This window comes from Manduca sexta, chromosome 13, assembly GCF_014839805.1.
Source record: "Manduca sexta isolate Smith_Timp_Sample1 chromosome 13, JHU_Msex_v1.0, whole genome shotgun sequence".
NCBI lineage: Eukaryota > Metazoa > Arthropoda > Insecta > Lepidoptera > Sphingidae > Manduca > Manduca sexta.
Genome location: NC_051127.1, coordinates 352,903 through 380,074, shown reverse-complemented (window position 1 = coordinate 380,074; position 27,172 = coordinate 352,903). Strand labels below are relative to the sequence as shown.

Here is a 27,172-nt window from a genome sequence, read left to right as displayed (position 1 = left end):
ATAAGTTCCGTATTCTATAGAATTTGATTTCGCTGGCAAAATTACCTACATTTGTCTGGGCATACGTTATTCCCCTTATACATAACATTTTTTTTATTGTGTTCCTCTAAATTTGGCCATGAGTGTAGTCTACAAGAGTAACCATTTGGCGTCATTATACGAAGCTGTTTTAAAATAAATGTTTTATCTGTTCAAAGTTTTTTCCTCTCTTTTTTCAAAGTTCATTGTTTTTTTTTAGAAAATGGTAGGTAACGACCCCAAAGCTGTGGCTCTCCACGTCGAGATCACCAAACAGGGCGATTTCGTGAGGGCGTTGAAGGCGAAAAAGCTGAAAAGGTACATAAAATGCATAGTTTTACATACATCGTTTAATTCAAGGTGTTGGATGGTGTTTCTACTGCTATGGGCGGTCGTATCGCTTACCACCAGGCAAGCTCGTCTCGTCATTCAAAGCTATAAAAAAAAACATCATTTTTAAATGTAAATAATAATTTATGCAAATAAATAGACGCAGTTTTGCAAAAAGGAACCAACATATAAAAAAATATTTCCCATAAGTTATAAATAAAACACTGGCTGGCTTTTTGTAAAGTAACTTAGATATTTTGTTGTACCTACACGCACTCTCAGATTAACATATAACATATAAAATTATTAAAATATAACCATTATGTGTAGACGACAGTGGACTTCGAAGTAAAGAAGCTTCTAGACCTGAAGAGCCAGTATGAGAAGCTGGCCGGCACGCCGTACGTCGCGCCCGCTTCCAAAGACTCCAAATCCAAGGAGAAGGCAGACAAACCGAAGGAGGCCAAGAAGGAAGCTAAACCGAAGGAAAAGGTATGACGGTTTTTTATTATAATCGTTTTGGCCATTATCAGGGCTTGCACGAAAAAGTATTTGTGTGACAATTTTTTTCTAAAAAATTATGTGTGTATTCTCTGTGAATTATCGCTTGCTTTAACGGTGAAGGAAAACATCGTGAGGAAACCTGCATACCTGAGAAATTCTCTATTAGGAATTTTCGAGGGTGTGTGAAGTCTACCAATCCGCACTAGGCCAGCGTGGTGGACTAAGGCCTAGTCCCCCTCAGTAGTAGAGGAGGCCCGTGCCCAACAGTGGGACAGTATATTATATATTTACCCGGTATTAAAAGTAGCCTATAGCACTCAGAAGTAATGTAGTTTCCTATTAGTTAAAGAATTTTCAAAATCGGTGTAGTTGTTACAGAAATTAGTCTCTACAAACTGGCTTTGGGCTATTTGTACACCAATATGTATTTACACGGGTACTTACAATTGTCATGCCGAAGTGTCAGCTTCGATCCCCGAGTCGAGTAATATGATGTTATGTACTTTGTATAAGTCCAAAGTCTAGAATTGTGCATATGGGACTAGACTTGCGACATTGCATGACACAAAAAAGGTGTGTTACATTAAATAAAAACACTTTATTTATCACTTAGGCGAATGAAGTTACACTAATGTTACTTCAAAACAATGTATAGGAATAATTATTATTATTTCTAAATAACAATTAAAATTACTTATATAACTATGGATATTTTAAATTAGGGATAAAATTTATAATGAATACACTCTTGTCTACCCTAAAAAAGGGAAAACCGTGATGCTATGTTTAATTTGTTGCAGTCACCAAAGCCAGCCAAAGAGGAATCGTCTAGTGGTGTTAAGAAAATAACAAGGCTGGGCCTTGAAGCCAACAAAGATACAGATTTGCCAGAGTGGTACTCTCAAGTCATCACCAAAGGTAAGTTAGATTTATACTACTACACTTAGTGAGTTAAAAAAAATATTATAATATAGTAACTTTTGCCTGCGGCTCTACCTGCGTGAAAACGTTATTCCGGGATAAAAGAAGCTTTATAATAATTGGAGTAATGTAGTTTAGCAGTTCCTGAGATTAGCGCGATTAGACAAACTCTTTAGCTCTATATATTAGTAAAATACGGGGCCAATCGGCAATGTAAATACAGGGTCGTTCAAGTATTACGTAACGTAACAATTTGGAGGGAAGGGGGGGTCTTGTAAAACGTTACTGGAACGGGAGGGGGGTCTCATACAAAGCGTCATGTAACATTTTTTTTATATTTTAAAACAATAACAAAGGTATTTTAGCAACTTGCCGGTATTTTGCGTAAAATAACTGTGAATATTCCAAAAAAAATTGTCACTTTAGAGTTACATAACTTTTAGGGGGGGGGGGCGTACAGGAAGACGTTACGGCGTGTTAAATGGGGTGGGGGGGGGGGGTGTTCAAAAATCTTCAAAAATTGCGTCACGTAATACTTGAACGGCCCCTTATATTCCATTAGGTGGTAAAACTATGTGAATTCAAAGTCAAGTGCATCAATATGACCTTATTATTATTATTTAATAAACCGTTCTGGAAAAATCATTTCATAAAAAGCCAGATACAAAAATATTTTTGTATATAATATAATTAACAAAATATTTGTTGCAGCTGAAATGATCGACTATTACGACATCTCTGGTTGCTACATCTTACGTCCATGGTCGTACAGCATATGGGATCAAATCCGTAGTTTCCTAAGTCCACAGTTCAAAAAACTAGGCGTCAAAGATGGATACTTCCCGATCTTCGTCTCTAAGGTACATTTTGAAATATTTAAAAAACTGAGTATAAGTGAGGTCCACGTCAGTCGAGGTGAGGTGGTAGTGGGTCTACTAAAAAGGTAACAATATCGTTTAGGAACTTTAAAAATGGTTGAGAAATTATTTAGCCCTGTTTTTAATAAGGTATGAGATCCAGAGTAATTAATTATAATATGATGTATTTCCACCCGTGAGGTGTACAGATGACCTCATAAAAGGCCTCATGACCGCAGGACGTCGCTGGATGCGGGCTTACAATAGGTCAATCTGGAAATTTTTGTGGAAGGTCCATGTTCAGCAGTTTGACCATGGTCATTATAAAGACTGGACAGGCATTTAAACCAGATTATGACTGGTTTGGATAGGTCTGTCTGGAAATCTTTAGGGGAGGCCTATGTTCAATAGTGGACTTTATGTTGTTGATGATGAAAAATGGGTAGTCCAATAGTCGTGCCCTTTAATGTGCTGTAACGTGTCTTATAAAGACAATTTTCTTTATGAAAGGAAAAGCGCCTTTTGGGCACGACATTACCAATACAATTATATACCAGTTTGCAAAGCGTTTCATAAATTTCTATGCGTATGTGGTTTATTCAATAGAAATTTTGAATTTTTTTTATACGGGCAATGCACCTGATGGTAAATGAGATGATTAGCCCTTGACAATCGACACAGCACACCTACTGAGAACACTATGAGGGTTGTGACACGTGGGTGGTGCGCAGGCGGCGCTGGAGCGCGAGAAGACGCACATCGCGGACTTCGCGCCGGAGGTGGCGTGGGTGACGCGCTCGGGCGGCGCCGCGCTGGCCGAGCACATCGCCGTGCGCCCCACGTCCGAGACCGCCATGTACCCCGCCTACGCGCGCTGGATACAGAGCCACCGCGACCTGCCCTACAAGCTCAACCAGTGGAACAACGTCGTCGTACGTCGCACTACCCACTGACACCTCCTAACTAAACTATCGTAGCTGATAAAATACTTTTTTAACGTTTCCTTATTTAGATACTGTTTACTACCGAACCAAAAAAAAAAAGTTGTAAATGATTTTTTTTTCGTTTAATAACTTTTGAATTAAATGATTTGGGTAATAAACAGTACCTTGATTTATAAATTGTTTTTAATTTATTTTTGTTTATTAACTGTGAAATTAAAAGAGTTCGGTAGTAAGCAATACTTTGATAATGTTTTTGTAGTTACGATAGTTTACTTAGGAGTCATCAGTACTACTGGCTACCTATACTATACAGGGCAGTGGCGAAGGACCCAATTTTCAGAAAAAATATAATATAAAATATAGATTCTAATACTAATTATAATTAGATTTTAACCCACTATGTTTAATTAATCATTTGTTAATATACATTATTTATTTTAATAATTTGCTTAAATACTTATAATACAAAAGAAACCCCGCGGGAATCGAGTTGTATGGACCCTTCGCCACTGATACAGGAACGTTTTGACATTGCGCTAATAAATTAAACCTTATATTCATCTTTACCTTTGCTAACATTGTGCCAAAATTATTAATGAATAATAAAGTTTCATTTAAATATTGTAATTGAATGAATAGATGGTGTGTGCGGAATTATATTTCTGACTAAAAGTGTGATATTGTCGCTGCGATGTAATTAATCTCTTTAAGTAGTAGTACTGGCATTAGGGCGTGTAAAATAAAGATATTGGTATTTATTTTGTTCGAAACTTGCACTTTTATTATTTAACATCTGCAGATTGAGTAACTAAAATTATTAAAATGATAATTATATTATGATTTTATTTAATGACGCAATGTCACAATGACCCTTTTTATATAAAATATACATAAAGCCAAGGTACAGTATTCGACCCATATATATGTATGAAATGATAATTAAAAAATATCTACTTGATATGGAAAAAGTGCTATATACAACGAAAATATATAATTTTAAGTTATCATTGTTGTAACTACAAATTTATTGACAACAGCCCCCCTCACAAGGCCAGCCTGTATTGTGGGGTCAAATATATATATATATATATATATATATATATATATATATATATATATATATATATATATATATATATATATTATGTATGTTTTCCAAAACTATTGATTAATTAATCGACATTTAATATTTCTTTGAAACTGTACTTTCAATTGGCTGATATTAGTTTACTAAATACCATAAAATACAACACAATATATTTTTTAAAATGACAGTTGTATGAATAAAATTATTGAATAATTGTATTTCAGTCAAGTAACAGATTTTAATATTTTTTCATTAATAACATAGAGGTGGGAGTTCAAGCAGCCGCAGCCGTTCCTGCGCTCGCGCGAGTTCCTCTGGCAGGAGGGACACACCGCCTTCCGCACCAAAGAGGAGGCCGGCGAAGAAGTGCTGCAGATATTGGGTAACATTTTTCGATTTTGGAGGCTCACGCAAGAATATATAGGCACTGTAAAAATCGTCCTTAAAGGAGTTTATAATTGAAAATAGTTATTTTTATCAATTTAAATCATCGATATATATATGTACTACGATTTAAACATATTTAAGCAACAAAAATTCTAGATAAAAACTTTAACAAAGAAAACCGACTCCAAATACCAGTACAATCCAAAAAATAAAAGAATTATTTGAATCGAACCATAGGAACTAAAATTGTTGTTTAGCATCCATAAAAAAATATTACAAAGAATAAATTTATTTTTATTTTATGTAATTATTTATTAGGCATTACAATAACATCGAGTTCAATTGTATGTTTCTAACTACAATAGTTATAGGGATAACTGTGTCGCAGTAAGCAATGTCCACTACTAGAAATGCCTTGAGTAAACTTCCTCTTTTGAAATCGGTTTAAATATTTGATTGTTCTTCAGTTGTGTCACATAAGCCCTACCTTATTTTTTTTTGCATTTTCTTATACTTTTGTAAAAGATATTAATTCTTACGTTTTGTTAGATCTGTACGCGCGTATATACGAGGAATTGCTCGCCATCCCTGTCATCAAGGGGCGTAAGACAGAGAAGGAGAAGTTCGCGGGCGCGGACTACACCACCACCGTCGAGGCGTACGTGCCCGCTAGCGGCAGGGCGATACAGGTGAACAATATATTGATTTATTACTTATATATGTACATACATAGATACGATTGTAGGTAATTGTATTCATTTTCATATTATTTATGTACTCAGATACGATTGTATAACAATAGGCATTTATAGAGTGTACAAAATAAAATTGATCTGTACAAAATATTTAATTGAAAAGAACGTATTTAGCATAGTTTGGATTCTGATTTATTGTTTTTTTTTTTTATAATAAAGGTGATATTTGTCATCCGAAAACAACGACAAAGTTTGTCAACATGAACATCCTAAAGCCTGGCGTCGACTAGAAAACAATAGCAACGCGCCGAATCGAGTCACATATATTTTTTATGTGCGATTATTCACTTCTAGGTGTTGTGGCACGTTTCTAATGAACGCAATTACATAGTAAATTTATAGTAGGCGAAGTAATGACTAACTCATGATACATACATTTCTTGTGCCTACTAGGAGACGCTTACCTTAGCTTAAAATTGTTTTTAATGGAACGAAATTTAGAAATAAAAAATGATACTTGATTCGATTCGACACGCCCAGTAGACGCTAGTTATAATGATATTTTTGAACAGGGCGCTACTAGCCACCACCTGGGCCAGAACTTCTCGAAAATGTTCGAGATTGTGTACGACGACGCGGAGACCCAGGAGAAGAACTATGTCTACCAGAACTCATGGGGCATCACCACCAGGACCATCGGTGGGTAGAAAGGTTTTCAATCAAAATTAGACTGGGTTGCAATAATCATAATTACAACTGGATAAAATTTTACTGATTGCGAACCAAAAATGATCCTTATTTTTGCATAATAAATAGTCTACTTTATTCTAAAAATGTAACATATTTTTTTACCTTAAAAATATACACACATGCATCATTTTCGATGGTTTCATATCATTCCGTGAGACGCTGTTCAATTATAATTTTACATCATGTAACTTCGTTAGTTGTTGTTGAAGCCCCATTTGCCTTAATTACAGACTGTCAGTCTCCTCTATGACGTAATGAGTAGTCTCATATCAATTGAAAGAAAGAAGTTTATTGTTGGAACAAAGATAAAAATTAAAAAACACAAAAAATCATAGCACCAACAATGGGCCTCCCATTCAGCTATATACTGCAGTACCACCTATGTAAAACTGCAGCGCTGGTTTTCAATGAGATGCCCATGTGACGAAGATATTATTAATGTCGTTATAAGCGGCGATAACCTAGTTGGGTGTGGAACGGATTGCCAAGACGAATGTCCGCGGGTTCAAATCCCAGGGGCACCCACTTCTGACTTTTCTAAAACCATGTGTGTATTCTTTGTGAATTTATCGTTCGCTTTAACGGTGAAGGAAAACATCGTGAGGAAACCTGCACATCTGAGAAGTTCTCTATAGGAATTTCGAAGGTGTGTGAAGTCTACCAATCCGCACTAGGCCAGCGTGGTGGACTAAGGCCTAATCCCTCTCAGTAGTAGAGGAGGCCCGTGCTCAGCAGTGGGCAAGTATATAATACAGGGCTGATATTATTATTATGAATGTTGTCAGGTGTAATGGTGCTGGTGCACGGAGACGACAAGGGTCTAGTGCTGCCGCCGCGCATCGCCGAGATCCAGGCCGTCGTGGTGCCGTGCGGCGTCACCGCGGCCAGCACCGCCGACGAGCGGAAGGCGCTCATCGACTCGTGCAAGGCGCTCGTCGACGACTTGCTGGCCGCCGGCATACGCGCCGAGGGAGATTACAGGGACAACTACTCGCCCGGCTGGAAGTTCAACCATTGGGAGTTGAAGGTATTTAAATATTCTATATCCCCAATTATTGTAGATTTTGGCTCATGCCAAACAATGGGATAATATACAGAACTAGTACTAAATATTATAAATACCGTTAAAGATATGTTTCGTAGGCGAATATTTTTGCATGCGAATTGCTAAGCAGTGCGGGTGAAGAGATATCAATAGCTTGTTAGTGTCTTTGTAATATATGGAGGAGTTATAACATAGCAGAAGCATACTTGGCAGTATATTCGTAAGGTCCTAGGTTCGGTCTTCTGTTGAAAAACTAGACTAGTGTGATCATATAGTTAATAAATATTTATCCTCAGGGAGTGCCGGTACGCGTGGAGCTCGGGCCCAAGGACATGGCGAACGGACAGGTGGTCGCCGTCCAGCGGTTCAGCGGTGACAAGATGACGCTCAAACGCGACGTGGCCGGCAAGGAGATCGTCGCCTTGCTCGAGCGTACACACGGACAGATGTTTGACAAGTAAGATATTCTTAATACAGTTTTTGCTCGTTATGGCGATGGGCTCGACCCCTATCACATCACAGGACGACTGTCGAATCACATAAGGCGAAAAGTGGCTGCCTTAACATCTTCACCTTTACTTACTTTTTTGGAAATAAGGATGTGGTGTGTGTGTATAATTAGTAATGAAACATTTTCAGTATGGATTAGCTTTTGGGATTCCTTGTAATAGAACTTTATTTGGAGTAAGAAATAGTTCTTAACATGCAGAAAATATAGCTTCGTATTAGTTCAGAATCAGATTAATACTCCCAGAGATTACCTACTGACTCACAACTTATGAGTCCAGATTATGTTACCTGTTACTATCATCTCGTGTGATAGCGATTGATGATACTACATATTTAGGATGGGAGATTACCAATGTTTTTTGAATATAAGGTATAGTTCTATAGGTTTCTACCATTGAAAATAAGTAATGCATTCAAAGGAAACACATCATCTATCATGATTACATTATGTATTTTTTAGAGCAACAAAGGACCGCGACGCTCGCTTGTCCGAGGTAACAAAGTGGGAAGACTTCACAGCAGCTTTGGAGAAGAAACACATCCTCCTCGCTCCATTCTGCGGCGAGATATCCTGCGAGGACGCAATCAAGAACGACAGCGCGAGGTGAATTTTATAGCATTATGATAAATCATGCAGATGGATACTAAAGCCTATTTCTATGTGAAATATTTTAATATTTGTTTAGTATTGAAGTTAAAGTTTGTGTGCAGTTGCTCTCTGATTTAGTTTATATTAGACTCAGCTGAGTATATTTGGGTTTTTGTGCTCACTATCAGCCCGGATTCTGGAATTTGTAGTCAATATGGCAATAGGCTTGCCCTTATCACATCATGAGATGGAACACATTTGGCGAAAAGTGGGTGAATTGTTTTCGCCTTTGCATACCCCTTCGGGGATAAATGCGTGATGTGTGTGTGAGTGTGTAGACTTAGTTGGGGTCGTAGTTTTACAGTAAAATGATGTGTTAAATGTGACTGTTCCGTACTGTGTTATCAGGACTGCGGACAAATTCAAGCCTCACTGCTTATCTCCTTTTGTTATTTTATACTTTTTTTATTAGAAGTAAACAAGGTTTTGTACCCAATACCTTTCTCATAACCATGATCAAGCAGTCTGTGATTTTAGGTTTTTTTTAAGACTAAATCATTTTTTTTATTTTCAGGAATGAGGATGACCCAACAGTTGACGTGAAAGCTCCAGCCATGGGCGCCAAGTCATTGTGCATACCATTCAAACAGCCACGTGAGCTCTCGGATGCTGACCGTTGCATTCATCCCAAATGCAACAACAAACCCAAATGCATTACGTTGTTCGGAAGGAGCTATTAAAATACATTGAATACTTTCATGTTTTAATAATTATCAATATTAAACAATCTTAATTATTTGATGTTTTATTGACAGAAAAATATACAAAATATACAACTGTATAAAAATTTCATCACTCATCAACCACAATAACCAATTTTAAAATCTATTATGTATGAGATCATGATTTCATGATATTCGAATGTCAAAATGATACAAAATTTCATACATGTAATGTCCAAAATATTACAATAGTTTTATGAAAATACATTAAAATTTCTGTTAGATAAAGAAATTACTTTAGTGCTTAATTCATTTAGCTAATTTCTAAACAGACCAACCACATTTTTTGTTCAATTGTGAAAATTTTGCAAACTGGACAAAGTTTGACAGATTTGTTATGATAAGAATTTATTACTAAAATTGGCGTCTAAGGATCAATTGACATTACACAGACAAAGGATGGACTGTAACTTTCCAATACATAATATTTTATCTCATTTGAAGGATTCCAATAAACTAACCTAACTAAATTTTAATTACAAGAATAAACCAATTAAAATAATTTATTTAATTATAAATAAATATGTAAAACTTTATCCTGATAAATCCATTTTTGTTTAAATCTTGCAATAGTGGTTAAGATTGTGTATAGGAATTAACAAAGATTGGTGTATGTTGGTTGTGTGCGACATAGAGAAAAGAGATATTTATCATTGTCCTTTTCTACATAATAATACATTTTCTAATAGTCCTTGTCACACATTTCTAATAGTCTTTGTCATACTTACACAACTGACCAAATAAAATCTTTATTTTTTAAAATACTTATCCTTTTTTCACACATTCTATATTCAAAATAGAATATATAAATATCTAATCTAATTCTGTGTCCATTGGAGATTCAGTCATGTTCTCAAACTTTTGTAAACTCTCTTCTAGCAATTGTATCCTTTTTTTCTTTGCATTTAACAACTGAACAAATTTACCATACAGTGTTTCTTCCAATGAGGTTTTGATACTTACAAACCTCTCAAGCTCGTTTTTGCATTTTTGTAGATCATTATTTAATTCCTCATTCTTCGACTTGTATTGAGCAATACTACGTCTAAGATCCCCATTTTCTTGCAACAAGAAGTCAATTAAACTGTCTTTTGATTCTTGATTTTCATCCCGATGGACTGGCACAGATCCATATTTAAATAAAGCATTGTTTACTTTCTTTTTCCACGTAAATTTGAAGGAATTTGAATCAATTTCGTTAAATTCATAGATAAAATCCGTGGTCTGTCGCCTTAATGCCTTCTTCACATTTTCGTAATATTGGTCTTCGGTTTCAGCGTCGTCTAAACATATGTGTTCTATAAATTTTTTTGCGAATATGTACGAGTACCGGCCGGACCAGCTGGTGGTCCCATCGAAAACTTTAATATGAAATAAGTCATTCTCGTTTTGTTTCCACAACAATTTTATATACAGAGTTATGGAATCTTTAGTTTCTATCTTTGATATAAAAGTATCATTTGAACTGCTTTTGTTCATTTTGTTTGTTTTAAAGAACTTTGATAGCAACTTACGTTGACCAATATTTATTATTTATCATGATTCACACGTAAAATTTTAAAAAGATTTTCAAATTTTAAATGTCAAATGTTTGTCAAAAATTTACATTTGATTTGATCTGTGTTGCTAGTATCTCTTTTTGGCTAGTACATATTTATAAATCCTTGACTAGGTAAAGAGAATAATACTAGTAAATTCTTCGGCTTAGATACTGCTTCTACGTTTATTTCTAATAACACAACACACAAACATCCAATCATTTTCATACTCTTTCGCATTTCCTAAATTAGTAAGAGTAAGATAAGAGAAGAAGAAAGAATAATAAGATAATTAGGCCTATGTGGTAACAACTAACATGCCGGTAATTTGCTTCCATAGAAAATAATGGAATTTGTTACAGTAGCCTTAACGTTGATGTTATAGGAGCAGAGATGTGCAAAATATATTATAAAGTGTATTTAAATACAAAATGTAAATACTTTTCGTTTTTTTTATTTCAAATACAAAATACAAAATAGTTTTTCATTTTATATTTAAAATACTAAATACGAAATACATATTTCCAAAATACTTTATTAAAATAAAATACCTTTCGTTTTATACTTTATTGTATTTCTGATTTTTTTTATTTAAACATCGATAGTTTGACTATCGATGGTTGACCTCGAAAACTATTCGATATCGATTATACTATCGATTGTATCGCCTTAAGTCAATACTGTCGATAGTATCGACAGTATCGATAGCTCTCAATCAGCGATAATATTGAGAAGAGTGATACTATCGATATTATCGATAATAATACATACAATAGTATCGATAATACCGATAATATTGCAAAAACCATTAGTTTTTACCAAAACATATCAATACTATCGATATTATCGATGGTTTTGTACTGTCGATAACCAATGACTTTTAAGTAGTATTGCTTTCTCGACATATGTGATGTAGTAGGTCAGTTAATGACACTATTATTTAATAAGTTGAACTAAATTCGCGCCTTTCATTTTGTGCTTGTTTTCTGTGAATTTTGTGGTTACATTCCGGCAGTAACGTTCTGTTGCAAAAGTAATATAAAGCAGTCTATAGTTTGAAGTCTCATAAAACTCGAAATGGGTAAGTTCAACAGATATTCAATATTATGTGAAATTCTATTGCCCTCGAGTCTGTTTTGCAATAAAGGAAACATTGGTTAAAAAATGAGCGTGTAATTCATATTTCAAATATTATAATCTGCAGAATTGGGCGCGTAGTGGGGATATCGATTCATCTCTTTCTTTCGCACGCGTCGTAATTTCAGATGAAGTCAAATGTGGATATTTCGTTTCTTTTCTGTTTCTTTTTAATTTAAACGAATTTCAAAGATTTATATCTTGTTAATTTTTTACCGGATTTTAGTAATTCCTTCTGTGTTATAATTTATATAACGTAAATATTTGATAAAAGTAAAGAACAAAAATGAGTCCGGTAACCTATTCTAACAGAATGGTTTGTGAAATGTTCGACTCATTATAGAGTAGCTTTTCCATATATATTATAACTAGCTTTTGCCCGTGGCTCCGCCCGCGTTATAAAGTTTTCGGACTAATGTTTTCCGTTATAAAAATCACGCTATATATTTTCCCGGGAGCCTATGTTCTTCCCAGGGTCTCAAACTCTCTCCATACCAATTTTTATCCTAATACGTTGGGTAGTTTTTGAGTTTAACACGTTCAGGCAGACAGATGCAGCAGGGGGCTTTGTTTTATAATATATTTTTGTAGAACTTTTTAAGAGGGACAATCCTGGCATACATCATTGTTGCATAACTTTAACCGTTTACGTAGCGCACGCAACAGAAGCTTTCAAAACTAATAAATTTTCCCCGTTTTTACAACATGTTTTATTACTGCTCCGCTCCTATTGCTCATAGCGTGATGATATATAGCCTATAGCACTCCACAAACAAAGAGCTATCCAACACAAACATAATTTTTCAGTTCGAACCGATAGTTCCTGAGATTAGCCATTACTGCTCCGTTCCTATTGGTCATAGCGTGATGATATATAGCTTATAGCACTCCACGAACAAAGGGCTATCCAACACAAAGAGAATTTTTCAGTTTGAACCGGTAGTTCCTGAGATTAACGCGTTTAAACAAACAAACAAACTCTTCAGCTTTATATATTAGTATAGATTCTCTTTGGAGTAGCTGACTACTGTTTTCAAATATATTTATAAAAAATGTGTGTCAGCCAAAATCTAACGGAGAAATAATTTTCTAAATTGGCGTAATAATAAGTTATAAAGCTTTAAAATTTGGTGGAAGGGGTATTTGTTAAATAACAGTAATATCAAACTATTACGACACCGAGTTTCCCCGGACATAATGCAGCGAGCTTATGAAAGAGATAGCACCATATTTCAAATAATATGAATAACTAACTGTAACTATATTTTTTTTCGTATTGTTTTCTGTTACATATTAAATAATATATAAAACTAAACATAAGAAACTACCCTATTGTTGATTTTGCCTGTTACATTGAAGTAGAGTGTCAAAATGCTCTGTAACAGAAAAATATAAATTTTATTTTACTTACAGTTACCAGAACACGTCTTTTAACATCTCATAGAGCATGCGGTTTAGATCCTTAGAGACGAGATTTTTAACAGCGTTCAGTTCCGTAGTTACCTATTGAATAAGATCAAACTGCATCTGAAAAGCCCAGAGTGCTCAATAAGGCGAAGCAGTACTTCACATCGGAGCAACAGCTCCAACTGTATAAGGGGCAGGTCCGGCCCTATGTTGAGTACTCCTGTAACCTAATGGGCGGGACCACCCGGTATCAACTTGACTCTTGACTCGGTTCAGAAACGTGCCGTTAGGATCATTGACAATCCCGTGCTTACAAGCGGCCAAACCCCCTAAGACTGAATAGTGACTTTGCCGCCCAGTGTGTGTTTTGCCGCTTATACAAGGGGCGGACTGTTTTTCTGAATAGCTGTTTGGAATGATACCCACAGCAATTTTTACTTAGGTTAAGGAGTTCTTACTAATTGCCTTAAATTCTAATTCATATTTTTTTTTTAAGCGAAACGAAGCAAATCTCCTGACATTTATCAATGGGAAAATCAACTAGAGTTACAAACAAAAATAAAAGAAGAAATACAAAAAAGACTTCAAAAGAAAAGCAAAGTGGAAGATAAAACAGAAATAGCAACCAAAATCGAAAAGACATGTTCAGACTATGCTACATTTAAAAACTGTTTTGAAATTGATCCGCGAAATGAGAGACCTTTTCGCGCCTACTACATGAAGAATTACAATATATTCAACCATGCATGCGGACACGTGTTTATGCGATAATGTTAAATTTTGTTCACAGCATCAGATCAGATCATTCTAGTGAAATAAATTTTACAGAGTCCGAGACAGATAAATAAATTCACATCATGACCGATTATAATGTAAAATCTATCTAGGAGGCTCTATTGAAACAAATATTTTGGTTGATAAATTGTTTTTTAATTATAATTAAGTCAATTATTGTTGTGTTAAGGATCATGTTCATAATATAGATGATTAACAAAGTAAGTTTTCTTATGGAAAACCTTTAATTAAATTGTAATTGAATCTAAGACCTTAATAAAATTATTTGAACAAATCACAGTTAATTTTTATAAATAATAGTTTGTCAATATGTTTGCCACTGAGACGGCTTCGACGGTCTGTAATTATAAGACCAGCTTTCGAAAAAACTCTTTCTGCTGGAGTTGAGCTTCCAGGAATGCACAGAAATTTTATTGCTATGTGTTTTAATTGGTTGTCCTGATGATACCAATACTCTACAGGATATTCAGAAAATGGAATTGTAGGTTTTTCCAAATATTGTCTCATGTCTACTATGATATCCGCAGTAACTGAAGTAGCACCTTTGGGTGCGTTATCAACGAACGAAAGTAATCTCCTAAGCTTAGATTTTTTTGGAGACGGAGAACTGATAACTTCTTCACATACTTCAGGCATGTTTCTATCTAACGAAATTTGGAATCTTTCAGAAGATAAATATGTAGCGTATTCTTTCTTAGTGATTAAAATAGCATTTTCTGCATCAGTATGAGTTTTAAATCCAGCTCTTTTAAAATGAGGATTTAAAAGTGTAGCAATCATACATGGACTTCTGGTTTCATAACATTTAAGTCTCTTTTGAACAGATGTTTTCATAGCTGCAATTACAGTTTTTGCAAAATCAGAATTGCGTTGATTTTCCAATTCGACCATTTGTAGGCAGAGTCCTTATATTAGTGGAATTATCAGAGAAATTGTGACATAATCTTCACCTGATATTCCAACTGTGCAAGTCTCCAATGGTTCCAATAGGAATAAGAATAGGAATAGGAATTTCCTAATTCCTCCACGATCGAATATTCATTTGCAGTAAGATTTTCTGGTGCATTTGGCAGTTCACCTTATACCAATGTCAGCTCCTGTCTTACTTTTAAAATTCTCTTTAACATGTAAAATGCAGAATTCCATCGAGTTTCTACAAATTTTACTAATTTCAATTCAGGTCTATTAATTTCTCTTTGGACAGATCGTAACTTATCTGATGCCAATGTACTATGTTTAAAATGACTACCAATCATACTACATTTTTCTATAAGTTGCTTCAGACCAGGTTCAGCAAGAACTTCTTTAATGACCAAATTTAACAAGTGCGCAAAACATGGTACGTGGCGTATTTTTAAGATATCAGCTACTTTTATCATTGTAGCAGCATTATCCGTCACCAGAGCTACTACTTTATTGCGACATCTCCACTCTTGCAAAACCCCATCCAAAACCTGCAATAGAAGAATTATTAGTTTATTAATGGTTAGTTATAATCAATTCTTATATTTGCGCGGATATTAGACATTGAAATAAAACTATTTTACGAGAAACGTCGATAAAAATCCTTAAAATAGTTTTATTAAGCTATTAGATTTTGCCCGCGGCTCCGCTCGCTAGTGTAAGTGATAAAGGTTTACCGGGCTAAAGTTTTCCGTTATAAAAGTCACGCTATATATTTTACCGGGAGCCTATGTTCTTCCCAGGGTCTCAAACTATCTCCAGATTAAATTTCATCTAAATCCGTCACATAGTTTTTGAGTTTAACGCGTTCAGACAGACAAACCGATGGGGACTTTGATTTATGATATATATTTCTAGAACCTTTTAAGAGGTATAATTCTGTCATACATATTTTGTTCGTAACTTTTACCGTTTACTCAGTGCATGCAATGAAAGCTCTCAAGAAGAATAAATTTCCCGGTATTTGCATTTTTTTTTTACGGATGCTCCGCTCCTATTGGTCATAGCGTAAAGTTATATACCATATAGCCTTCCTTAGACTATAACCTTCCACGAACAAAGGCCTATCCAACACAAAAAGATTTTATCAGTTCCTGAGATTAGCGCGTTCAAAAAAACTCTTCATCTTTATATAATACAGAATAGAATACAGGACTGATAATGAACTTCTCAGGTATGCAAGTTTCCTCACGATGATTTCCTTCACCGTTAAAGCAAGCGATAATTCACAGATAATACACACATCATTTTAGAAAAGTCAGAGGTGTGTGCCCTTGGAATCTGAACCTACGGACATTCATCTTAGCAGTCGGTTCCATACCCAACTAGGCTATTGCTGCTTTCATAATATTATGTATGTAGAAAAGATAAAATGTGCGCACGCACCCTCAGTCAGCTGTTTTGTTAAATAGGTACACAGCGCCACGCGCGCCGCGTGCAATGGCCTCGCTGGGCCGGGCGGCCGGCCCAAAGGCGCGTCCCCAATTCATTAATTTTGAACGCGAAGTTGTTTTTATGAAAAATGAATAGAATAGGATACGGTTTTTATTAGTACTAAAATAAACTTTCTTAACTTTTTTATTTACCATTAATAAAGTATTTACTGTGCTAATCCGTTGTAGGATTTTAAAAAAATGTAGATTTTATTAGTTGTTAACAGTTAGTTGCTAACTTTGAAGGAATATCATAATTTTCCAAAACTCGTAAATGTGACCAAATACTATACCACATATTTATAAAACTTGGGTGCACTAAGCAATAAAAACTTTTCATTTGTGACGAAACAGGGATTCTTATTTAGTAAACGCCTAAACTTACAGCAAATGATGCGTTACTAGCTACTTCACGACGCAAATAAATTTAATTAAAATTACCGATCCAAATTTTATAGGTCTAGATAATTTTATTGGCGACGCGTGCGACTCGCAAGTACCTATTTTTGGCCCCTGGGCCTGACGGGTGGCGCAGCGCTGCCCCGCACTGGCTACTATACGTAAATTGCGATAACTACGCAATGGATCGCATACATTGCTCAAGAATTATGAAATTGCTACTTATGCACACATATTCGGTACCTACACACGGACGTCTTTATTTTAATATGGACATAAAATACTACTTCACTTTAAAAATTTCGATAGGCTGTCTTTTAGATGCTGTAATTTATATAAACTTACCGAGGCAATGTTATCTGCATTGTGATGTCCTTCTACTACAACAGCTGCTAGAAGAGCACAATGCAAGCTTTGCTTTAAAATAAAATGAGCGGTTATTGCACATATGCCCTGATTATTGGGTGAAGTCCACATATCTGTTGTTACTGCAATGTCTTTTATATTTTTCAGGAGATCAAATAACTTTAATTTAAGCTTTGTGTATAGGTTAGGAAGTAGGCTATTCGAAATTATACTTCTAGATGGTAATTGATACCTAGAATCCAAGGCTTTTACAAACTCCTTAATTCCCTCGTTCTCGGCCAATCGGAGGGGTTGCATATCTTGAGCTATCATTTTCACAAACAAGGAATCTAAATATTTTTTTGTAGGGGAATCTATATCTATACTATTATATAAGGTCAGTCGGGGTAAGTGCGCCATAAAATTATCATAGCTGGATTCAATGCAAAATAATTTCTTTTTGTGCTGACTTAAGAATGTAATTTTATTAATTTAAGAATATTTGGTATTTTGTGATAACGACCTATAGCTATTCAAGGAAATCAGACAATAATTTAATAATATTTTGCTCAAAGTAAAAAAAGATGGTAGTAGGCGCACTTGCCTCCGGAAATGGGGTAAGTGCGCCTGTGTAAAAAAAAACGTCAATATGAAATATTGTAAAGAAAACACTCATTTTAGTCCATAGAAAAATAAGTTTTACCCGCATTGCTCTTGGATAATTTTTTTATAACTCAATATTATAACAAACTATGGCTGTCAAATCAAATTCGGGGCAAGTGCGCCATATATTTGTAAATCAGGGCTTCAAAACATTTTACCCATTTTTATTTTGCTATATTTAGGTATTAATATTAGAGTTTTATGCGCGGATATGTTGTTATAAAGAAATGGTAGCTTTAATACGAAATCCATTTTATTTCTAAAAACTAAATAACATACAATTATGTAGGAATTAACATTTTTGAATGCGTTATAACTCAAAAACTTAGGATTTGGCCTTATAACATTTCTCATTTCTTCTTTTGTAAAAACGAACCATTTAAAACAAACAAATATCTGACGAATCAACTAATACACCTTTTTATTTAAGTCGGCTCAAAACAAAATACCTTGAGTACAAAAATGTAGCTGTTACATTTTAATAATAATAAGTCATATTAGTAAAACTTATTCTCAAAAAAGGTTGGTAATATATGGTTTAGGGGTAAGTGCGCCATACGACTATTAACTGTGGCGCACTTGCCCTACTCGACAATTTTGAGGTGGATTTTTTCGCATTGCTAAAAAAAACTTTTTTTTAGTATATATAGATAAAATTTGGGCAGGAAGTTAAAATAAAAAGTTTAAACTATGTACTCACCTTACTGGTTTACAGAAATATGTTAATTATCTTGAAATATTTGATGTTATCTTTCACGGGGTCATCTCTGTTTACAGGTCTAAATGACACTTAAAATAAAATGGCGAATAAATCGTATTAAAATGAACAGATCCATTTGTGTTTTTAGTGGAACTGCATTTCAGTTAGTAGCATAGATATAAGATTGCGGTAATTGTATAACATCAATAGTTTTCGATTTTTTTAGGGCAGGTGCACTTACCCCGTCGGCGCACTTGCCCCACCTGACCTTAAAGCTGAAGAGTTTGTTTGTTTGTTTGAACGCGCTAATCTCAGAAACTACCAGTCCAAATCGAAAAATTCTTTTTGCGTTGGATAGCCCTTTGTTCGTGGAGTGCTATAGGCTATATCATCACGCTATACCCAATAGGAGCGGAGCAGTAATGGCTAATCTCAGGAACTACCGGTTCAAACTGAAAAATTATTTTTGTGTTGGATAGCTCTTTATTAGTGTAGTGTTATAGGCTATATATCATCACGCTATGACCAATAGGAGCGGAGCAGTAATGGCTAATCTCAGGAACTACCGGTTCAAACTGAAAAAATATTTTTGTGTTGGATAGTTCTTTGTTCGTGGAGTACTATGGGGTATATATCATCACGCTATGACCAATAGGAGCGGAGCAGTAATGGCTAATCTCAGGAACTATCAGATCGAACTGAATAAAATATTTTTGTGTTGGATAGCACTTTGTTCCTGGAGTGCTATAGGCTATATATCATCACGCTATGACTAATAGGAGCGGAGCAGTAATGGCTAATCTCAGGAACTACCGTGTTTGAACTGAAAAAATCTTTTTGTGTTGGATAGCCCTTTGTTCCTGGAGTGCTATAGGCTATATATCATGACGCAATGACCAATCGGAGCGGAGCAGTAATGAAACATGTTGCAAAAACGGGGAAAAATTATTAGTTTTGAGAGCTTCCGTTGCGTGCGCTGCGTAAACGATTAAAGTTATGCAACAATGATATATATCGGGATTATTCCTCTTAAAAAGTTCTAAAAAATATATTATAAAACAAAGTCCCCCGCTGCATCTGTCTGCCTGAACGTGTTAAACTCAAAAACTACCCAACATATTAAGATGAAATTTGGTATGGAGACAGTTTGAGAGGCTCCCGGGAAACTACTACTTTTATAACGGAAAACTTTAGCCTGAAAAACTTTATAACGCGGGCGGAGCCGCGGGCAAAAGCTAGTTATTATATAAAGCTGAAGAGTTTGTTTGTTTGTTTGTTTGAACGCGCTAATCTCAGGAACTACCGATCCAAACTGAAAAATTATTTTTGCGTTGGATAGCCCTTTGTTCGTAGAGTGCTATAGGCTATATATTATCACGCTATACTCAATAGGAGCAGAGCAGTAATGGCCAATCTCAGGAACTACCGGTCCAAACTGAAAAAATCTTTTTGCGTTGGATAGCCCTTTGTTCGTGGAGCGCTATAGGCTATATATCATCACGCTATACCCAATAGGAGCGGAGCAGTAAAAGCTTATCTCAGGAACTACCGGTCCAAATTGAAAAAATATTTTTGCGTTGGATAGCCCTTTATTCGTGGAGTGCTATAGGCTATATATCCTTACGCTATACCCAATAGGAGCGGAGCAGTAATGGCTAATTTCAGGAACTACTGATTCGAACTGAAAAATTCTTTTTGCGTTGGAGAGCCCTTTATTCGTGGAGTGCTATAGGCTATATATCATCACGCTATACCCAATAGGAGCCGAGCAGTAATGGATAATCTCAGGAACTACTGATTCGAACTGAAAAAATATTTTTGTGTTGAATAGCCCTTTGTATGTGGAGTGCTCTAAGTTATATATCATCACGCTATGACCAATAGGAGCGGAGCAGTAATGAAACATGTTGCAAAAACGGGGACAATTTATTAGTTTTGAGAGCGTCCGTTGCGTAAACGGTTAAAGTTATGCAACAATGATGTATGACGGGATTGTTCCTCTTAAAAAGTTCTAAAAAATATATTATAAAACAAAGTCCCCCGCTGCATCCGTCTGCCTAAACGTGTTAAACGGAAAAACTACCCAACGTATTAAGATTAAATTTGGTATGGAGACAGTTTGAGACCCTGGGAAGAACATAGGCTTCCGGGAAACTACTACTTTTATAACGGAAAACTTTAGCCTGGAAAACTTTAAAACGCGGGCGGAGCCGCGGGCAAAAGCTAGTTTACCTTATAAAACGATTGTACAATATTGTTTCTTTGGTTTTCTTCATTTTCATTTTCTTCTACCTTTTTCTCTGATGAACAAGATGGTAGTAAATGTTCTGCGTGTTTACGCATCATATGATCTTTCATATTGGATGTATTATTACTGTATTTAAATTCTTTCATGCAAATTTTGCATATAACGAACCTTTCGTTTTTCTTTTCGAAATACGACCACATAGTGGATTTTCGTTTATTCGTAGCATTTTCGGCGCTCTTATCCTTGCTCGTTAAACTATAATCAGCCATGGTAATTATTTAAACTTTTAAAATATTTTAATACTATTTATTATCGTTCTATATATCTACATTATCACCCAGAACTTAATACAAAGAGAATTATAATATATACTTTAAACTTAATATTATATGACAACTGCGTTACTTGGCCTATGACATAGGTTCTCTTGAGAAAGCAATACTATCGAAAAATGACTGGCTATCGATACTACAAAACCATCGATACTATCGATAGTATCGATAGGTTTTGGTTAAAACTAATGGTTTTCGCAATACTATCGATACTATTTAATGCATTACTATCAATAGTATCGATATTATCGCTGTTATCAATAGTATTGCACAAGGAGAGCTATCAATACTATCGATAGTATCGACAGTATTGACACGTGACAATATTATCGATAGACTATCGATACTATTGATTTTACCTTGACTATCGATAGATAATCGATTGTCTATCGATATCAGACTATCGATATGCAACACTAGCCTCTCGTATGTCCTACTCAACATTAATAAAAAGTTTATCTATACACCTACATAAAGTTTTTGCTCAATCCTTACGGATTCGCCGACATTACAGACCATTATCTATTTAAAGTGTGTGGTAAAGACGACTCTAACAAGAAAATGACTTGTTTTGATGGCTCTGCGACTGGCGATGGTAATTTAACTGGAGGCGGCGAAGGTGGTGCAGTAGGCGACGCACAAGATCCGAAGCAAATAACTCTGCTCAACAGGAAGACTTGTTACTTATACAAGAAGTACACTTACACCTTAGACTTCAGGAGACACAACTACGCACGATGGAAATGCACCGAGAAAGCAACTTGTTCGGCTTATATCGACATAAAGACAGATGGGAAGCTGTTGAAAGACAAAGGATATCATACTCATGCGCATCCCAAATTCGTCATAGCACCCGATGGAAGATATGTCAACTATACCTATTTGTGATTCAGAAGTGGCGTAATGTGTCAGAAGCTGATTCAGAGCGTAATTGTTTGTCACAAACGATTAATAGTATATGGTAGAAATTATATTTAACTAGCAAACCCGGCGAACTCCGTTTCGTCACCAGATGGCTTCATTTTTTGTAACATTTTGTTTGGGGATTAAAAGATGAAGAAAAATTTTTTTTTTGTTTTATATTTGAAAAGGAGAAATTTTATTTCATGTCACAACAGTAATGAATTCATTTCGATTAAAAAAATGTAGTGTAATTTAGTTGAACTTCTCTAAGTAATCGAAGCGTTATACGTGTCCGCAAATTTTATTAGGAAACTGTTAGGAAACGAATAACTTTAACCTCAATTTCACAATTTCACAGTGAACACAATACCGGTTTTAAGTTAGCGTTTGAAAGAACGTGCGCATAATAAATGCGCATAACAATTGTTAAAGAAAGCAGTACCTGTTGTGACAAACAACCAGTTGTGTTTGATCTATATTTGTATGTTGCACTATTCCTTGCTAAAAATTTAAGTTACAGTTTAAGATATTTACTTAATACATGATAAACGGAATAAGATAGCGTAGTCAGCAATTATTTGGTTGGTTTTATTTTATTTTATTATTATGCTCTTTGATCGAGAAACATAACTATGTTTCTCGATCAAAGAGATAATAATTATTTGCAATAACAACAATATGATTATGTATCTATTTCCGTGCATGCAAAGGTTGCTCGAAATATAAGACCGCCAATTGTAAAAATATATCTTACATTTCATCTTTATGTTGTTTATTCTAATTTTATTCATAACAATATATTACAGTAATATTACTATTAGGTGAAGTATAATAATCATTACTATTTTACTTATTGGGAATATTGTTGTAAACAGTTATCTTTTACTCGCATTAATTAAACATGTGTTTTATGCATTTCTTCTCAAAATGTAATGAACGAATATATGTATTTGGTGTAGGATTCCAATCACGTCGCCCAATATTCTCAATTCATTTTGCCTTGGTTTATTAAATTTTTTGGTAATCTAAAAAAATATTCTAATTTCACTTAGTTTGTCGTTCTGGATAATACAATATTGATGTGTGCTCTAATATTCTTTCAAAGACAAAACCGTAACTGTTAAACGGGCATCTGTTAAAATATCAATATCAATAATTTCTAAACAAATCTACCCATACCTAAGCTTGTGTGTAAACAAACATAATGATTTTAATGGATATAAATCATGTCTAAAAGGGTTCAAAGCTTATCAAACAAGATCCACGTATAATTTTAATTGATAAAAACACATCCAAAAAGTAAATATACAAAGATATTTACTAATTTTCGGTAAAAACAGTTACTAACCTATGAAAAGATATTATATATATGTTTTTTTTCGTCGTGGGTAGTTGTAAAGAAGAGTCACATTTGGTTTTGCTCTACTTTTAATTTAAATAGTATATAAATAGTAGTATATAAATTAGTAAAAGACAGTATTTTTCAGTATTTTATGTCTACTACTATTGACTAAACTGTCTACCTGCCGGGTTTAGTGTGTATTTCTCCTACATTATCCTTAACTTGCTACACTTCACTCATTACACCATCACATCACAATGGAATCTGGATTGAGGTCGACTATTGAAGAACTGAAGCAAGAATTCCAAACGAGAATGGCCTCTTTTGAATGCGACCTGCAGAAGGCTTCAAATTCTTCAACTGGTACTTCGGGGATAGCAGCGGAGTTTGCCTCATTTCGGTTGTTCGTTACCCAGACTCTCAACCTGCTGCAACAGCAAATTGAGACGTTATCTCGCGGCGTGGACACCATGGAGATGCAGAGACGTAGAAAAATCCTGCTCATTCATGGCGCTGACGAAGCGCAAAACTAGAACACTGCTCGAGTTATTGCAGACATAGTGGTTCAGCGGCAGCGGATCACTGACTTCACGGTTGGTGATATACAACGCTGCCAGAGGCTGGGTCGTCCTTCTCCACAGAAGTCTAGGCCGATTCTGGTGAAGCTGCAGGACGCCGTGGTTCGTGACAACCTTTGGCATAATAAAACTAAGCTCAAGGGTTCTGGTATTACATTATCAGAGTTCCTAACAAAGGCTCGACACGACATCTTCCTGGCGGCACGCGAAAAATTCGGCGTCACCAAGTGTTGGACAAGCCAGGGCAACGTATTTGTCTTAAACTCCAGTGGTCGTCATCGAGTTGTATCGCTGTCAGACGTCGGTCGGATTCCTGTGGACGCTGCTAAACCCGCGGCTGTGATGAAAACTTCGGTCGCGCCGAAAACTCGCCGCGCTGTAGCTACTAAGAAGTAATATGTGTCCTACCCCTGGATTCGTTATTTCAAGTCAGGTATCACTTCACTATGGTTCATTTTATTTACTTTTACTGATACTTATTACCTACCCTTCCATTCTTTTGTTTTTCACTTTTAATGTATCTGTCACAATGACTAAATATAAAGAGGACAGGCCTCAAAAGTTAGCTATATGAATAAGTTATATTTATGTTAGGGAAATCGACGCAGAATTGTCAATATATATGTCTATCTCTTTTACTCAAAGCTTATTTGGAACGCAACAAAAAGACAAAAATAATTGCTTTCTTCGCATATGGCACTATTTCGTTTACTTCAACACACTGGGACCGCCTTGCGGCCGAAACGCCATTTTTACGAAACCTAGTCAGCAAGTACATGTAGTGTCAGACGATGTAAACAAATCTTCATAAATATTGAATTTAAAGTAATATAATCATATTCTCAATTGTTTAGTTTGTTTATTAGTGTATTTGTTAAGTTTCGAAAGTGACTCAGTGTTGTGTGAAAGGATGCAAATCGAATTCACGCAAGAAAGACCCCGAAATATCTTTTCATAGGTTAGTAACTGTTTTACCGAAAATTAGCAAATATCTTTGTATATTTACTTTTGGATTTGTTTTTATCAATTAAAATGATATGTGGATCTGGTTTGTTAAGCTTTGGACCCTTTTAGGCGTGATTTATACACATTAAAATCATTATGTTTGTTTACACACGAGCTTAGGGATGGGTGGGTGGATTTGTTTAGAAATTATTGATATCGATATTTTAACAGACGCCCGTTTATCAATTACGGTTCTGTCTTTGAAAGAATGTTAGAGCACACATCAATATTGTATTATTCAGAACGACAAACTAAGTGAAATTAGAATATTTTTTAAGATACCCTAAAAATTTAAAAACCAAGGCAAAATGAATTGAGAATATTGAGCGACGTGATTGGAATCCTACACCAAATACATATTTCTTTACATTTTGAGAAGATAGGCATAAACCACACGTTTAATTAACGCGAGTAAAGATAACTGTTTTCCAACAATATTCCCGATAAGTAAAATAGTAATGATTATTATACTTCACCTAATAGTAATATTACTTTAATATATTGCTATGAATAAAATTAGAATTGTTACATAAAAGAATAGATAAACATAAAAGAAACAACATAAAGATGAAATGTAAGATATATTTTTTACAATTGGCGGTCTTATGTTTCGAACAACCTTTGCATGCACGGAAATAGATACATAATCATATTGTTGTTATTGCAAATAATTATTATAATTGATTATCTTAACCACCATTTTTACGGTCATTGATTTTAGTTTGCTGAACCATAGTTATGTTTCTCGATCAAAGAGCATAATAATAAAATAAAATAAAACCAACCAAATAATTGCTGGCTACGCTATCTTATTCCATTTATCATGTATTAAATAAATATCTTAATCTGTAACTTAAATTTTTAGCAAGGAATAGTGCAACATACAAATATAGATCAAACACAACTGGATGTTTGTCACAACAGGTACTGCTTTGTTTAACAATTGTTACTTATAAATCACTTTCAGTTTGTTTGTTTACATTATGGTTTGTTATATTTATATTATGGTAGTTCCTAACCCCTTTCGTATTTGATCTTTTTGGGGCTTGTTTGTCTCTCTTAATTCTTCGATGTCGATACAAAATTTTCGGTACTAGCATATCACTATTGTAAGGGGCGGAGTCGGCGCCATTTTGTTCAGGAAATGTGCCGCATGTCACGTGACCATATTACCCATCCTCTATACTTCTTTTATCATTGATCTGTCAATAATTTCACCTGACACCTGACATGTGAATCTTGTTCCGTGTACTGCAACGTTTAGCTTTTTAACATTTTTCTTTTTTTATTTTTTTTTCTTCCCTTTCTCTCTTTATGTTATTTATGATTTCCCTGGACACACATTACTACTAAACTCTTTTAATTATTTTTGTTTTTAGTTTTCTATGACACTAAACAACCGGCAGATGGATATAACATCTAATTTTGTGGAAAATATATATCTATATATATAAAAATGAATTGCTGTTCGTTAGTCTCGCTAAAACTCGAGAACGGCTGAACGGATTTATCTTATCTTGGTCTTGAATTATTCGTGGAGGTCTAGGGAAGGTTTAAAAGGTGAGAAAAATTCGAATAATTGCCGGGAAAATCCTCAAAACAGCATTTTTCTATTTCCCATACAAACGTTTTCTAACTAATACGTAGAGTCAATTTGAGCTTTATTGCTATTGTATAAAGTTCACTGTTGTCTAAGCAATGTAGGTGTGTTCCTAACATCAAAGCAGTGTGCGTTGGAGCACAGAATATAATAATGTAATGTCGCGTTCTGAAACTCAACAAAAGTGATATCGCGGACCCGACTAAATTGAACAGTCACAAAATTTAATATATCATTAGTTATTTGGTTGGCTTCACGATATTATTTCTTTTGTTTTACTTTAAAATGCATGTTTTCGTTATGGACAATTTTTGAGCTACTTTTGCATATCTATACTTATAATAAATCTGTAGAGAGGTCAATTC

General features: G+C 34.9%; 2 protein-coding genes and 2 long non-coding RNA genes across 5 annotated transcripts in view; 2 read left to right on the top strand and 2 right to left on the bottom strand.

Annotated features, from left to right (window-relative positions):
• Positions 1-9,433, top strand: part of LOC115454185 (bifunctional glutamate/proline--tRNA ligase) — a 34,903-nt gene extending 25,470 nt beyond the window's left edge. Inside the window, exons 21-32 of the mRNA XM_037438223.1 lie at positions 239-352; positions 679-840; positions 1,653-1,770; positions 2,485-2,633; positions 3,362-3,562; positions 4,926-5,043; positions 5,598-5,737; positions 6,316-6,442; positions 7,279-7,520; positions 7,835-7,995; positions 8,509-8,652; positions 9,212-9,433. Coding sequence (XP_037294120.1) covers positions 239-352; positions 679-840; positions 1,653-1,770; positions 2,485-2,633; positions 3,362-3,562; positions 4,926-5,043; positions 5,598-5,737; positions 6,316-6,442; positions 7,279-7,520; positions 7,835-7,995; positions 8,509-8,652; positions 9,212-9,377 — 1,842 coding nt within the window. The 3' untranslated portion in view covers positions 9,378-9,433. The remainder of the gene's footprint in view (positions 1-238; positions 353-678; positions 841-1,652; positions 1,771-2,484; positions 2,634-3,361; positions 3,563-4,925; positions 5,044-5,597; positions 5,738-6,315; positions 6,443-7,278; positions 7,521-7,834; positions 7,996-8,508; positions 8,653-9,211) is intronic.
• On the bottom strand, positions 9,430-11,036 carry LOC115454186. The gene has a single exon (XM_030182925.2). The coding sequence runs from the start codon at positions 10,896-10,898 to the stop codon at positions 10,233-10,235; it is 666 nt and encodes a 221-aa protein (XP_030038785.1). The 5' UTR covers positions 10,899-11,036; the 3' UTR covers positions 9,430-10,232.
• Positions 11,037-13,355: 2,319 nt separating this feature from the next.
• LOC119189142 lies at positions 13,356-14,570 on the top strand. The gene is made up of 2 exons (XR_005112271.1): positions 13,356-13,748; positions 13,998-14,570. It is a non-coding gene; the product is annotated as an uncharacterized LOC119189142 (long non-coding RNA).
• A 9,122-nt stretch (positions 14,571-23,692) lies between these two features.
• Positions 23,693-24,758, bottom strand: LOC119189199. 2 transcript variants are annotated; one of them, XR_005112294.1, is made up of 2 exons: positions 24,611-24,758; positions 23,693-24,052 (listed from the first exon to the last, which is right to left on the bottom strand). It is a non-coding gene; the product is annotated as an uncharacterized LOC119189199 (long non-coding RNA). The 2 variants fall into 2 exon arrangements; XR_005112293.1 differs by having other exon boundaries at positions 24,690-24,730.
• Positions 24,759-27,172: the final 2,414 nt, after the last annotated feature.